The sequence below is a fragment of the Mchenga conophoros genome, linkage group LG8 (assembly GCF_057382185.1).
Source record: "Mchenga conophoros isolate Kocher_MC1m ecotype Shallow Benthic linkage group LG8, M_conophoros_male_GT1.1, whole genome shotgun sequence".
Lineage (NCBI taxonomy): Eukaryota > Metazoa > Chordata > Actinopteri > Cichliformes > Cichlidae > Mchenga > Mchenga conophoros.
The window spans coordinates 8,789,537-8,804,141 of record NC_140533.1 but is presented as its reverse complement, the minus strand read 5'-3'; the positions used below and the strand labels follow the sequence as shown (position 1 = coordinate 8,804,141).

Sequence of the window (14,605 nt, the reverse complement as noted above, 5' to 3'; positions counted from 1 at the left end):
GTCCAACCCAACTCTCATTTAAATGTAAATGGCCCTTGGCTGTCTTGGGTGGTCGATTTTTCTTCCCATCGATCATAGCACTGATACGGTGTCATAGCAGCAGTTGGGGTGTGACAGCACAGAGAGTGTGTTTTATCTCATATCTGGAGTTGTAATGAAATGGAATTGAAGGTGAAGACACGAGTGTCAAGTAGTCTGTTCATTCCTGACCCTTCCTTGACTTTTGCTGGAGTAAAGCTGCACATCAACTTACTAACATGGTAATCACCCTGGATTTACCCTGAAATACAACCGCTCTGATGCACCCACCAAGGATAATTGCACTCTCTTCAGACAATGTTTGCAACTCCACCAAACAAACGTATTGTCACCAAACACTCAGATCTTTTCACAGCCTCAAATAGCACCTGGTCCATTTTTTTTACAAAGGCTGTGTCACACTGTATCACACAAAGATGGCATCTTGCATACACTCATTATTTTACACTGACAATGGGTCAGATGAATGCGTGTCGTGACAAACATATAAAATGGTGCAGTTCTGATCAGCCCCACATCAGTTGAAGGGACATTGTTGTGTGTTTGACTCATCCATGACCCACCAGTGTTCTTAGTTAAGAAGTTTATCTGTTAAGATTGTTTGGTACGTGTAATGCAGTCATTCTGTACCCTTAGTAGGAAAAACAGGCTTAAAGCAGAACGTTTCCACCTCTGTGCTTGACTGTGGACATGGCGTACTTTGGATCCCAACTAGGGAGGATCACAAAGACGAATGTAACAACATTGTCATCCCCTATGTAGCCGTTGTATCGGAAAAAAACTCAGGAGAGTCTTCTCCAAGCATGACATCCCGGTGTACTTCAGGCCAAGCAACGAACTCGGACAAAAACTGGTTCATCCCAAAGACAAAAATCCTAAACACAAACTTAACAATGTAGTGTATGCTGTACAGCATAGCGAGTAATGCCCAGACCTCTACATTGGAGAGACCAAACAGCCGCTTCACAAGCGCATGGCACAACACAGAAGAGCCACCTCCACAGGACAAGACTCAGCTGTCCACCTGCATCTAAAGGACAAAGGTCACTCTTTCGAGGATGCCAATGTTCACATTTTGGACAGAGAGGACAGATGGTTTGAAAGAGGAGTGAAAGAAGCCATCTATGTCCACTGTGAGCGACCATCTTTGAACAGAGGCGGTGGTTTACGACACCAACTGTCTGCCATCTATAATCCAGTGTTGAGATCCCTTCCCAGACGCCTTAACGCCCACTCACATCCTGAGTCATGTGACCTCTGGAAATCACATAATAGGCTGGGGCTAGGTTTCACAATGAGCTCACCCAAAACCTTGGCTGATTGTGACCTACACCCGTTTTCACACCTTGGCTCGTGTGATTAGGTAGAGGATCATTAGGGGGTCTATGTCTCTCTTGGGGGGACACTTCCACAGGGTTTAAATCTGGGACTCTCCACCATTTGACCTAAGAACCAAAGAAGGTTCTTGGATGAGAGGTGAAACGTCTTCAAGCAACTTAAAGAAGTCCAGATGCTTTTCTTTCCAAGCTCCTTAGACTACTTTGGATCATGGAACATTTCTCTTTCTCCAAACGTGGCGGGTCAAGTTGCTGCCAAACAGCTCGATTTTGGTGCATTAGTGCATGAATTCTAACTGCAGCACTTTCTCCATAGCTCCTGTAAATTATTTAGAAGTCAGCAAACTTGTGCCTTCTTGAGCAGGAGACCCTGCAGGTGTGTTACCAGTTGTGGACCACCTGCCTTCAGATTGTTAACAAGCTCCCATCGTGTAGTTTTAAGCTAATTTACCTCCTTTCTCATGATCATCCTCACCCCATCAAAGAAGATCGATGGTCATTTTGTTTCTTAAAGTTTTTGAATAATCGCAACAGCAGCTCTCACCTTGTTTTTTTTCTTTCAAAAATGACCTGGCTGTGTCTCTAATAAAACACTACTCTGCTTCACTTCAGCAGTATCAGGTAATGTTCATATGTTGATTCATGGTTTTTCTTCAGTTTTTGATTTATTGCAGAATATTTAATTTAATTTAAATTTTAATCATCAAGTAAACATTTGCACTTCTTTGAATCGGTGTCTGGAAATAATTGTCAATAAATGTGTCAGAATGTCAAATTCGTAACTCAGTGTTTCGAGATAGGTGGAACCTGTCCTATTTAAAACTGGTGTTTAAGCCGTGCTGTTCTCTTTGCTTTCTGTGCAGTCATTGTAAGATGCACGCTAAACCATTTTCTTTTTTTCAAAGTTGTGGATTCCTTCAAGTCTAGAAAGCCAGTTAGATATTCTAACTAGCGTCTACGTTTAACTACATTCAATGGAGTGTAAATTATTTTTCACATGACTTTAAATACTAGGGGATTTTAAGCATCTTCAAACTCACTACTTTGGTTTTCAGACCTGCAAAATCCTTTTGAAACTTCAGCAGCGTTTGCTGTGAGCTTCTGTTACAGTAACAGTGTATAAGCAACAATTGGCTTTTACTATTAACAGATGTGTGCTAGGTGTGTTGCCTGGCATTGTAAATCTCAGTAATATGTTAACTTTTCAGATTTACAGTGTATGTTAGTAAAATGTGTTTAAACGTTAGCCAAAAATAACATCTTACATAAGATGATTCTAACTTCAGGCAGCTTCTCAGTCCCCATGGTTATACTATATTTCCATTTCACACTCTTCTCTAATTGGAGAACACAGGCGTTCGGGCACACGCACATTAAGAGACAAATGTTCATGAATTGTTAAAGTTTCCTATTGTAGAACTCGATTGGAAACACTTACGAGCGCTTTGTGAACGATGCCGGTTTGACGTCGTTTCAGGGATTCATAAAACTCTTAGCAGCTTACTTTTGTTCTCTCTTTGAAGTGAGAGGACTTATTTCACAGCAAGAAATAAGAGAGGCAGCCGTTTCTTGTTCCCTCTCAGCTTACCTTCAGATGATATATTAAGGTTTTGAGATCAGGCGCTTTCACGTTAGCACTGCTATTAGTTGTTCTGCAGAAACGGGCAACAGTTCACTTCCCATGAATAACGCTTGCTGCTGCTCAAAGCGGCATCGTTTTGACTTGTATTTGAGTGATTACAGATACGATGGGGGGAGTGGGAGGGAGGACCTGGCAGCAGGTAATCTTTGAGAGACGTAAAGACAAAGCTCTTCTTTTTCCACATGAGCTGCTGACACATTGGGCACAAACAGGTGGCTGCCATCCTGCTGTGGGAGAAGCTGTGTGGTGTATACACAAAGGAACTTCACAATGAGTTTATGCAGAAAGTAACAAATCCGCCTGCCTGTAAAGAACATGCAGGTGGGATATTTTACCTAATGCTTTATGTGTGAAACTGCTGTGAGTAGATCCAAACTGTGCCTCAGAGCCTGGGGACCTCACGTGGAGCCAAAATGTACAGAAAGAGAGCTGCTGCTGCTTCTTTTACAGTGTGATGGATAAAACCTTCAGGGATATGATTCATGAAGTGATATGCATTGAATGCATGCGTGAACGGTTCCACAGCTGTAAATGCTTTTTGGAGCTTTTAAAATCAGTGTTGAGTAAGAATCCATACAATAACTTTGGGAATCCACGGAGTGACGCTCCATAGGCAGACCGGAGCCTTAGGTTAGTGCTTTTCAAACGTTTTGTCGCGGAGGTACAACAAAGAAAAAGCCAAAGGCATGCTGTCTGTTCTTTTTGTTGTATTGTGAAAGTATTTTGGGAACACATTTGTGACATGTGAAACCAGCAGCATTAGCTAGGCTTGTATGATAGGGTTCTCCCCCTCCCTCATATTGATAAATTAATTTTTTCACACAGGCTGCTGGTCAGTTTGTAGTCCTCTGTTGGGGCGAGGATCAGAATCAGAATATAATTGATTAATCTTAGATAGACTGATAGATCTACAGCGCTGTTTCTCAAGGACAAACAAAGGAGAAAAAATGTTTTACTAAGCGCAGTGTCACTCCTCCTCTCTTCTTTTTCTTTCTAGCTGCTCCATTTAGGAGTCGCCATAGTGAACACTGCACTAGCTCTAATTCAAAAATCAAGCCAGCAGTCAGAAATATTCTGCTTGTGTTTTTTACCCGTCAGCTCATGATGATGGAGCGGTGCTGCTGCTCCACGTGAACACATTAAATTTTAAAGCGTGCAGAAGTTTGGGAATGAACTTGTGACACGTGTGTGTTGTGAGTGTTGGTTGAATATGGAGATGAGACATGAAATTATATTATTCAGCTCTCAACTCGTGCTTTCCTCCTCTCTCCCTGTCTGCCAGGTGACCTATGGCTCTTTCGACTACACCTCCCTCCTGTACCTGTCTGACTACGGCTCTGACTTCACTGGAGGTAGATTTGTCTTCATGGACCAGAATGGCAACCGGACTGTGGAACCACGGACAGGTATTAGAAGCTGAATCTACCTAACTCTTTTTTAGCTTTAAGCCTTTTTTTAATGCTTGACCTGCTTAAAGACAGGATGGTGTAAACGCAGGCCGTCGACGTTAACACCTGATAGCTGATTCGTTCTCATAAGCCTAAAAGTTAAAGTAAATGATGTGAGACAGATAAATGATTTCATTATAACAGCAGAGGTTAAAATTATAATTGCTGAGCTGCATTAGGGAGCCTGGAGGTGGTTTTAGCACACTAATGTGTGCAGCAAAGTGGGCGTAATCCTCTGTAAGTGGGTAATCAGCAGCACAGACTGTAGCACAGTGCGCATGCAGGGGATTTGTTTTTTTATTGAGCTTTTAGGACCTAAAAAGTTAGAAGTAACTACATGTGGTCTTTTTTTAGTAAGTAACGTGATCTGTCTGTGTCAACACTTCACATTAAGGAAAAAAAATGGGCAACACTATAAGCAAATGAACACCTTGAAGACTGAAGCAGAAAAGCCTAGAGGGGCATCTGCTTTTCAGACATTTTAAAGCGGAGGAGGAGTCCTCAGGGGGAGCATGCAGGAAATCTGGAAAGTTTCCAAGCTGGTCACTTTAAAGGAATGTGACACAGCATGTACACCGGTTTTATTTATATACTGAATTGGATGATATTGAAAGTGAGCAATAAATTGTTCTTCCTGTTTAACATATGGCACGCCATGCTTTATAAAGAGTGATTGGATTCTTTTTCTAGTTATAGATCTAACATGGCTTTTTAAAAAATCACATTTATTTAATTATTTCTGTCGTCCATTAAGTCTAAATGTAATGTCTGCGCTTTCTGGGGTGAAATACTGGTTACCTCACATTTTACTCTGTCAATACTTAATAGAGGCTCTCCAATATACAGACACACTTAAGATACTTGCTTTTAAGTAGAGAGTAAAGATGTAAGACAGAAGTAATTATCAAATATCAATAAGGTATTATTATTAAATAGATAATAACTGAGTCGTTGGTAATGTGCACCTTTTTTTACTTTTCCTTATTTTTGTCATATTAAAATTGTGGATGCTTCCAGGCAGACTGAACAACATCCACCTGCCACACTGACAGCTTTAAGATGTAGCACAGTTTACAGGGGGCACATATATTAAAACAAATAGCAAATATCTCCTGTCTTCTGTAATATATGCACTGTTGCACAGCCAGCAGACATGGAGCGCTGTTAAATGATCCTTTTTTGGTTTCTTTATCAGAAAGAGTTTGGCTTAAAGGGAGAGGAGCTGAAACGGCTCATTTCAGGGGATGGATCAACTGAGGGGCCATCTATCATAAATAAAATGATTATGATTAAGTTATGTGGAGTCCAGGGATAAAAATATGAAGCTTTAGGAAGAATATTAGGACCACTTCAATCATTTATTATCCACAAATCTGTCCACATGATTCGTAACGAAGCGTAACTAAGCGTAACTAAGCGTAACTAAGCGTAACTAAGCGTAACTAAGCGCTCCATCAGGACTAAAACGTGTGTAAATAAGAAAAACTGTTGACTGAACAGATGACAGCAGCAGTTTGTTTTCTTAAACTGAACTAAGAAGAGGAAAAAATATGAGAACACTTTGCTGACGTTTGTTTTTTGGAAACTGGTTTTTGGTAATAAAAGGCAGCAAGTCAAAATATTAGGGATATCCACTCTCACTGGGGAGCTCTTATGGTGACTTCATGTTTTAAACTTTGTAGGTTGAGCATTCATCACTGTAACAGTAGATATATCACAGAAAATAAAGAAAACTATACAGGGAGTGCAGAATTATTAGGCAAGTTGTATTTTTGAGGAATAATGTTATTATTGAACAACAACCATGTTCTCAATGAACCCAAAAAACTCGTTAATATCAAAGCTGAATGTTTTTGGAAGTAGTTTTTAGTTTGTTTTTAGTTGCAGCTATTTTAGGGGGATATCTGTGTGTGCAGGTGACTATTACTGTGCATAATTATTAGGCAACTTAACAAAAAACAAATATATACCCATTTCAATTATTGATTTTTACCAGTGACACCAATATAACATCTCCACATTCACAAATATACATTTCTGACATTCAAAAACAAAACAAAAACAAATCAGCGACCAATATAGCCACCTTTCTTTGCAAGGACACTCAAAAGCCTGCCATCCATGGATTCTGTCAGTGTTTTGATCTGTTCACCATCAACATTGCGTGCAGCAGCAACCACAGCCTCCCAGACACTGTTCAGAGAGGTGTACTGTTTTCCCTCCTTGTAAATCTCACATTTGACGATGGACCACAGGTTCTCAATGGGGTTCAGATCAGGTGAACAAGGAGGCCATGTCATTAGTTTTACTTCTTTTATACCCTTTCTTGCCAGCCACGCTGTGGAGTACTTGGACGCGTGTGATGGAGCATTGTTCTGCATGAAAATCATGTTTTTCTTGAAGGATGCAGACTTCTTCCTGTACCACTGCTTGAAGAAGGTGTCTTCCAGAAACTGGCAGTAGGACTGGGAGTTGAGCTTGACTCCATCCTCAACCCGAAAAGGCCCCACAAGCTCATCTTTGATGATACCAGCCCAAACCAGTACTCCACCTCCACCTTGCTGGCGTCTGAGTCGGCCTGGAGCTCTCTGCCCTTTACCAATCCAGCCACGGGCCCATCCATCTGGCCCATCAAGACTCACTCTCATTTCATCAGTCCATAAAACCTTAGAAAAATCAGTCTCGAGATATTTCTTGGCCCAGTCTTGACGTTTCAGCTTGTGTGTCTTGTTCAGTGGTGGTCGTCTTTCAGCCTTTCTTACCTTGGCCATGTCTCTGAGTATTGCACACCTTGTGCTTTTGGGCACTCCAGTGATGTTGCAGCTCTGAAATATGGCCAAACTGGTGGCAAGTGGCATCTTGGCAGCTGCACGCTTGACTTTTCTCAGTTCATGGGCAGTTATTTTGCGCCTTGGTTTTTCCACACGCTTCTTGCGACCCTGTTGACTATTTTGAATGAAACGCTTGATTGTTCGATGATCACGCTTCAGAAGCTTTGCAATTTTGAGACTGCTGCATCCCTCTGCAAGATATCTCACTATTTTTGAATTTTCTGTGCCTGTCAAGTCCTTCTTTTGACCCATTTTGCCAAAGGAAAGGACGTTGCCTAATAATTATGCACACCTGATATAGGGTGTTGATGTCATTAGACCACACCCCTTCTCATTACAGAGATGCACATCACCTAATATGCTTAATTGGTAGTGGGCTTTCGAGCCTATACAGCTTGGAGTAAGACAACATGCATGAAGAGGATGATGTGGACAAAATACTCATTTGCCTAATAATTCTGCACTCCCTGTAATAGCTCCCCTTCAGTGTAAAAAGGTCGTCACTGAAGAAAATTTGAAAGATAAACTCAAAAGCTTTGTGTGTCGTATAGTCTGCTGATCGTGGAGGCCTCACTGTGGGGGAAGAGAAGAGGTGACGCTCCAAAGTGTCATGGTTTGTAATATTTGTGTGACCTAGTTTTTGTGCAAAAAACTTGGGGCAGCTTCCTTCTCGGCTCATATTCCCCCACGTACGCGTTACTCCTGAACGATTCTGTATGGGAAACATCGCCTGAGGCGTTTTCCTTCTGACAGCAAATCATCCCAGACTGCCTCCGCTCACCTTGTCCCTTCTTGAACTTCTTTCTTCACTGCTTTTCGCTCTCTCCCTTTATCTCCCCCACTGTCCATCATCTCGTGCCATTTACATCAAGTCTTTTGCCACTTTTAATCAAAAGCAATTCAGAAAAATGATATTTTACTACTTCTCTTACCTTAAATGCTTTTTTTTTTGTGCCTTTTTTCACCTCCATTTAATCTCTGCTACCACTCTCGCTCATGTGTCATACTCGGTGAGCTGCAGTGAAGGATCCTGGGCTGCTGACACTGTCTTGAACATCGACTGAAGGACGTATGATAATAAAGAGTGACTGCAGCGTGTCTGCCTCCTAGTCTCCTGTGACGGGTTTTGGTGAATAGCTCAGCCGTCTTGTATCGGCGAGGTGAGAATAACCTCCAGACAGCAAAGAGGGCGACATGAGCAGGATTTTTAAACCCAGTGAACATTGCAGGAGGAAGAGGAAGGTGGGGAAGAGGGTCATGGAAAAGTGAACTAGGAAAAGTACAGTCTGTCCCTTGGATAGATTTTTAAATGCTTGGCAATCTGTAAAGCTGGTAAATCCTAACCTGCTATGTGTGTGCGTCGAGTAGTAGACATGATACAGGCTCATTCATAATGCATCAACATCCCATCATTTTATTTTCTCTACTAAAATCCACCATCACCTCATCAAGAAACTGTTTGGGATGGATCCCACTGACATGTTTTGACTTGATAAGAGTCTGATCCTCATATCTGGATGGATGATTAGTTTGCCGAGATAATCATGTCTCTTCGAGGCGACTGCAATGAACAAGGTGTAATTATAACACCAGGAAGACAATCAGGACTTTGCTGTCAGAGAGCGCAACAGTCAAGGATGTAATGACAACGAGCAGTAGGGGGACAGAGGTGGAGGTGTTCAGACTGCAGAGGAAAAAGTGGAGGATTAGATGAGATGATGGATAGATTTGTGGAATGTGAAAAGCGCCACCGATAGGGCAAGAAGGTAGGTCAGACACAGAAAATGGCTGGGAGACAGATAAAGAGTAAATACTGTGTGTGATAGCGTGAGAGATATGGTGTTTGGCTGGGAATGGCAGATACAAACAGGGTAATAAAAGGACAGAGCGAAAAAGACACGTCTACCAGTTAGAGGAGCCAGCAGCAGTTAACCTGACTGCTTGGATAACCACGGGGGAATTAGATAACCTCAGCTGGGCAGACACCTTAAAACGGCCGGTCTGACCTTGCCCGCTGTGCTTGTACAGACACACACAGTGTATGGAGTGAAAATATGTGCATTAATCTCTCACTCTGAGAAGGTGTGTTGTTTTAAAGACGCTGCTAGTGTGTGTGGGCGAAATCATACGATCGAAACAATGCCTTCAATGTTAGTCAGAAATGACCGTATATGGAAGATCAGCTTGCAGTGTTACAGGAAGTTGTAGGATTCTGCAGGTAGTTTAATTAAAGGCACAGGAAGCACAGAGTGACGCCGACTGGCTACTTAAATGTACCTACTACACAACTGCCATAAAGGGAAAGGACACTAAAACCATTTTTTTTGCCAGGGTTTAAACATATATGCCCATAGCTGGGCACTTGGGGATCAACTTCCTTTTGTATGCAGCCTCAAGTGGCCACTGGAACTTAATTTAAAATCCTTCTCCTAACATTCAAGGTCTTTAATATACAAACCTCATCTTATTTTAATGACCTCACAGTACCGTGTCATCCCAGTAGAGCAGTTCGCTCTCATACTGTTGGCTTACTTGTGGTTCCGAGGATATTTAAAGCCTTCAGCTTTCAGGCCCCTCTTCTGTGCTGCCAGTTTGGATTCGGGAGACAGACACCCTCTGTACGTTTAAGATTAGGCTTCAAACTTTCCTTGTCGATAAAGCTTATAGTTAGGGCGACACTAAATCCTCCCTTTGTTATGCTGCAATAGGCGTAGGCTGCTGGGAGCTTCACTAAGCGTTTCTTCTTCACCCACATTTTACTTTCTCCATCCACTGTGCGTTTACGCACCACTCTGCATTTAATCATTAGTTATTATCAATCTCTGGCTCTATACCAGAGTGTGTCTTTTGTCCAGTCTTCCTCCCCTCACTCCCAGCAGCAGATGACTGCCCTTCCCTGAGCCTGGGTTCATCGGAAGTTTCTTCCTGTTCAAAGGGAGTTTTTCCTTTTCACTGTCGCCAAGTGCTTGTTCATAGCGAGTCTTTGATTGTTGTATTATTGTAAGGTTTTTATCTTACAATATAAAGCGACTGTTGTTGTGAATTGGTGATATATAACTATTACTGAATTGAACTGAACTGAACTGAAGAAACTGTAGACTTTTAGCATGTCTGCACTCGGTTGATTTTTCATCCCTGGAGGCTGCCACTTGTTTAAAGTGAGAATTGTTTATAGAATTAAGAAGTAAAAGAGTCCTTGAATTTTGTATAAAATTTGGTTCCTCATGTTTCATCACAGACAGAATGATTAACATTAACGTGACAGTGGCTGGATCCCACACTTCTCATTTCTGTAGCTGTTTGTTAGACTCCTGTCTAATGCTCATTTCTTTTCAATGACAAACAGATTTTGTGTTAAGATGCTTTCATCCCTGCCGCACTGCCCTACAGTTTTCTACAGGTGGATGTGAGAAAGCAAGTTAGCTTTTAGCCTCCCAGCTCTGGAATCCAAAGTCTGTGTGGATTAAGACTGCAGAGATGTGAGAATAGCACAACTAACTGACCAGAGAATTCACAGTAATTGTTTGTGCATTGTGCGTCACGCGTCCTGCTGCATACCCTCCAGTTGTCTAGTCAGAGCTCGCCTGAAGAGGATTTTCTCCTTCTTGTTCTACAAATGACGGGAAACGTCTTTGGATGACATCTGTACTTGATTCTTGTGAAATCATTTATGACTTTAGTATCGAGTGTAAGCCTGTATAAATGTATTGAGAGCTCGACAGAGTTCCGTGCATTTTCTTCCCATTTAGTTTGCGGTGCGTTGAAGCCTATCCTGGCTGTCACTGGATGGGAGCTGAAGTGAAGCCTGGACAGGTTGTCAGTCTATCACACAGCTAACACACCCCGACAGACAGCCAGTGGTGAGACGCCCAAATGCTACTGAAAATGTCCAGAATAATTTCACACTGAATAAAACAAGAACATTTTGCAGCTCTGTTCTTGTCTGAAGCTCACGGTGCTAACACTCTCAGAGTCATAATGCTAATAAGATGATGTTTAGCAGATATACATTTTCCAGCACTCGCCATCTTAAGCTGTATCCAGTTATCGTTAAAAGAAAAGAGTGAAACGGATCCACTTAAGCTGCTCTTTAGACTGACGCATGGTGACAAATGGAAAGCGACCACACTCCTCTCAGCCTTCTCAAGGGTTTTAAATTGAAGTCAGTCACAATGTAATCCAGGTAATTGCATCTGGGAGCACATTTTTCTGTCCTGTCTGCTCAAGCTTAGCGTGATCTATCTTTATCTTACTTTTATCCCTTTCATCTCTGGTTACACCAAACACCCTCTTTAATTCTTCCCCAGCTGATTAATTATAAGGCTGTGGGAGTAATAAATTGACTGGACATTGTGTCAGTGTGCCGCGCACCTTGTGACTGTGCCGGCAGTGTAAAGAGGCGTTTCGCTCCAGCAGGCGATTTTGTTATCGGCACTGGATGAGTCATGCGTCGTTTAGCATCTTGTTAGAATTGTGCACTCATCCCGGTTGGGTCTGTGAAGTTCAAGAGCTCATTAAGTGCTAATCAGCAGCATGTGGCTGTTTTCTATTATTAAAAACAAAAACAGTCTGGTGGCGTTGCTTGAAGTATTTCGTGCTGATCACTATTACGCATCGTAGTACCTCTGTGATGGTATTAATTGGATCTTCTTTTTTTTTTTTTTTTTTAAAGCCTCTTATTAGCAGGTCCAAGAGAGACGGCAGTGTTTCTGCAGGTTTTTTCTCCTACTGTCTCAAGTGTTATGACATACTTTTTTTTTTTTCTGTTCACTTCCCGTTGATGGCGTTTACATTTATCTAGAAGACATTTTTGTACGTGGTCGTTGTTTCTCTGAATGTTTAACCGTGTTTGGTTCTCAAGGCAAATTCGTTCATTTGAATAATACACAACAAAAGAAAAAAATTCATCATGGTGCACATAGTCACTTTATGAGACTCCAAAATGCAGATTCACCGTGATGTTAAAAAATAAACGTGTATTCAGGGAAAATGTTTGACTTTCCACGCCCTTATATGGCATCAAACTTTTGATCCTAATGATTGGATACCCACAGATAATGGAGAATTTCCTAAATACAGTCAAAGTAAGAATCACCTAAAAAATAACATTTTACAAACTATTAGTAGAATTAAATCTTATGTGGAAATTTTAACAGTTTATTACTGTATTTTTAGGGTGGGTTTCAATAATCGATTTATCGATTAAAATCGGTTTTAGTTTGAATAAAGCGATATCGATTCATTAAAATCCTGAATCGATTTTTAAATATAAATGTATTTTGCCAGAAACCCAAAATCTCAGGTTAAACCTCACAAAACTATTTCACCAACCACCAAACAACTAAAACAGCAAACGAGAGCAGGTGAACGGATTCTGCAAAAAGAAATAAACGCAAAGCGCGAACTCAACACATCAGAATCAGTGAGCTGTCGGCTTTTTCACCCGACGGCATGTACACGGACACACCACCGGGGCTGATTCTGAAGCGGCGGATCAGCGCTTTGTGTTTATGTCTTTTTTTGCACTAGATTCTGAAGCTGCAGGTTTAATCACTCTCCAACCAAAATTGACTGAACCAGCAGCAAAAGAAGATCAAATCTAAGCTTCACATTTCACTTCACATACACATCGTCATGAATTCCCTTTTACTTTTGCTGTTTTGCTTCCACCACGATAAGAAGCTCTCACACAGCTCTCACAAGTGTCAGTACTGATAAATGATCAGAATTATAATATTTTTGACAAAATTTCCCCAATTCGAATCGAATCGAATTTAAATCGTGGATCGAATCAAATCAATTCTAGAAATCAGGGACGATACCCAGCCCCGTGTCTTTTAGAAGTAATGTGTACATTTTTTGCACAAGTTGTAGCGCTTATACTGCCTGTTTAAAATCAACCAAACGCACTTCAGTGGGATTCAGATGTTTAAGATATAATAAGGATCTGATTATTTCAAGTGTTCTGATACATAAAAGCTTGGAATTTAAAGGTCTGCCTTTTTTTTAAATTTAACTAACCAATGGTAGATGCCAAACCTTGAACTTACCACTACTACATTATGTCGGCTATCTGCCAAACACAGAGCCCACGCACTGCTTCATCTACATATTGAAAATAACTCACTTTAGCTTTACTACTTAAGTCTTTTTCTTTCTTGTCCTAAAAAGATGAGCATGTCTTGTTTCACACATTCCTGCTTCAAAAAGCACACGTCACCAGGGAAAAGTGCGCTAACATTAGTTTGAAGGCTAGATGCCTAGTTTGCTGCTTGGTTGCAGCGCATTAAACTCCATGTAAACAAAGCTGCAGCTCTCACTGAGGTCTAGTTGGAGGCGTGTGGTCCTTACTTTCTCACTCCATCCATCAAAAATTAATCCCAGTTTCTCTCGCTCTGCTACCGGACCGCAGCCTGCTGTCAGTCAAACACTGACATGATGCTCAGTTGTTGACGTACAAGAGAAGCAAACTAGTTCCCAAACCACTTTTCTTCCTTTCTGTGAAAAAAGAAAATTCCATGAAATAATAAAAAAAACTATTTTTTTCACTTGACTTTAAAATTATATACATTGGATTTTTCTATTATATAAAATTAAAGAATTAAAAAAAATCATACAGTGTACTACAAAATATCAATGCTATACATTATTAAGTACATATTATATTCAGCAATGGGGGTGTCTGGCCCATTGCTACGGGCCATTCAGTCCTTATACGGTTGCAAGAGCTTGGTCCGCACAGCCGGCAATAAGTCGGACTCGTTCCTGGTGGGTGATGGGCTCCGCCGGGGCTGCCCTTTGTCACCGATTCTGTTCATAATTTTTATGGACAGAATTTCTAGGCGTAGCCAAGTGGCGGAAGGCTTTCACTTCGGTGATCTCAGGATCTCATCTCTGCTTTTTGCAGATGATGTGGTTCTGTTGGCTTCATCAGGTGATGGCCTCCAGCTCGCCTTGGAGCGGTTCGCAGCCGAGTGTGAAGCGGTGGGAATGAGAATCAGCACCTCCATATCTGAGGCCATGGTCCTCAGCTGGAAAAGGGTGGAGTTCCCACTCCGGGTCAGGGACAAGACCCTGCCCCAAGTGGAGGAGTTTAAGTATCTCGGGGTCTTGTTTACTGTTAGACCTGTACTCTTGCTCATCCCGTTGGTGATTATGGGCAAATATTCATGGGTTAATGGCATGACACATGAGTAGCATGAGGCAAAACTTCCCCTATACATTTAGTGAAGACAATGTTAAGTGCTGAGGTGGCACTTAACAGCACTGCTAAACAGAGGTTAGCTTGGGAGGATACATTTCCTCCAT

General features: G+C 41.6%; 1 protein-coding gene across 1 annotated transcript in view; it reads left to right on the top strand.

The window, feature by feature from the left end:
- ogfod3 (2-oxoglutarate and iron dependent oxygenase domain containing 3) overlaps positions 1 to 14,605 on the top strand; it is a 32,812-nt gene that overhangs the window by 12,384 nt on the left and 5,823 nt on the right. Inside the window, exon 8 of the mRNA XM_085283866.1 lies at positions 4,301 to 4,424. Coding sequence (XP_085139992.1) covers positions 4,301 to 4,424 — 124 coding nt within the window. The remainder of the gene's footprint in view (positions 1 to 4,300; positions 4,425 to 14,605) is intronic.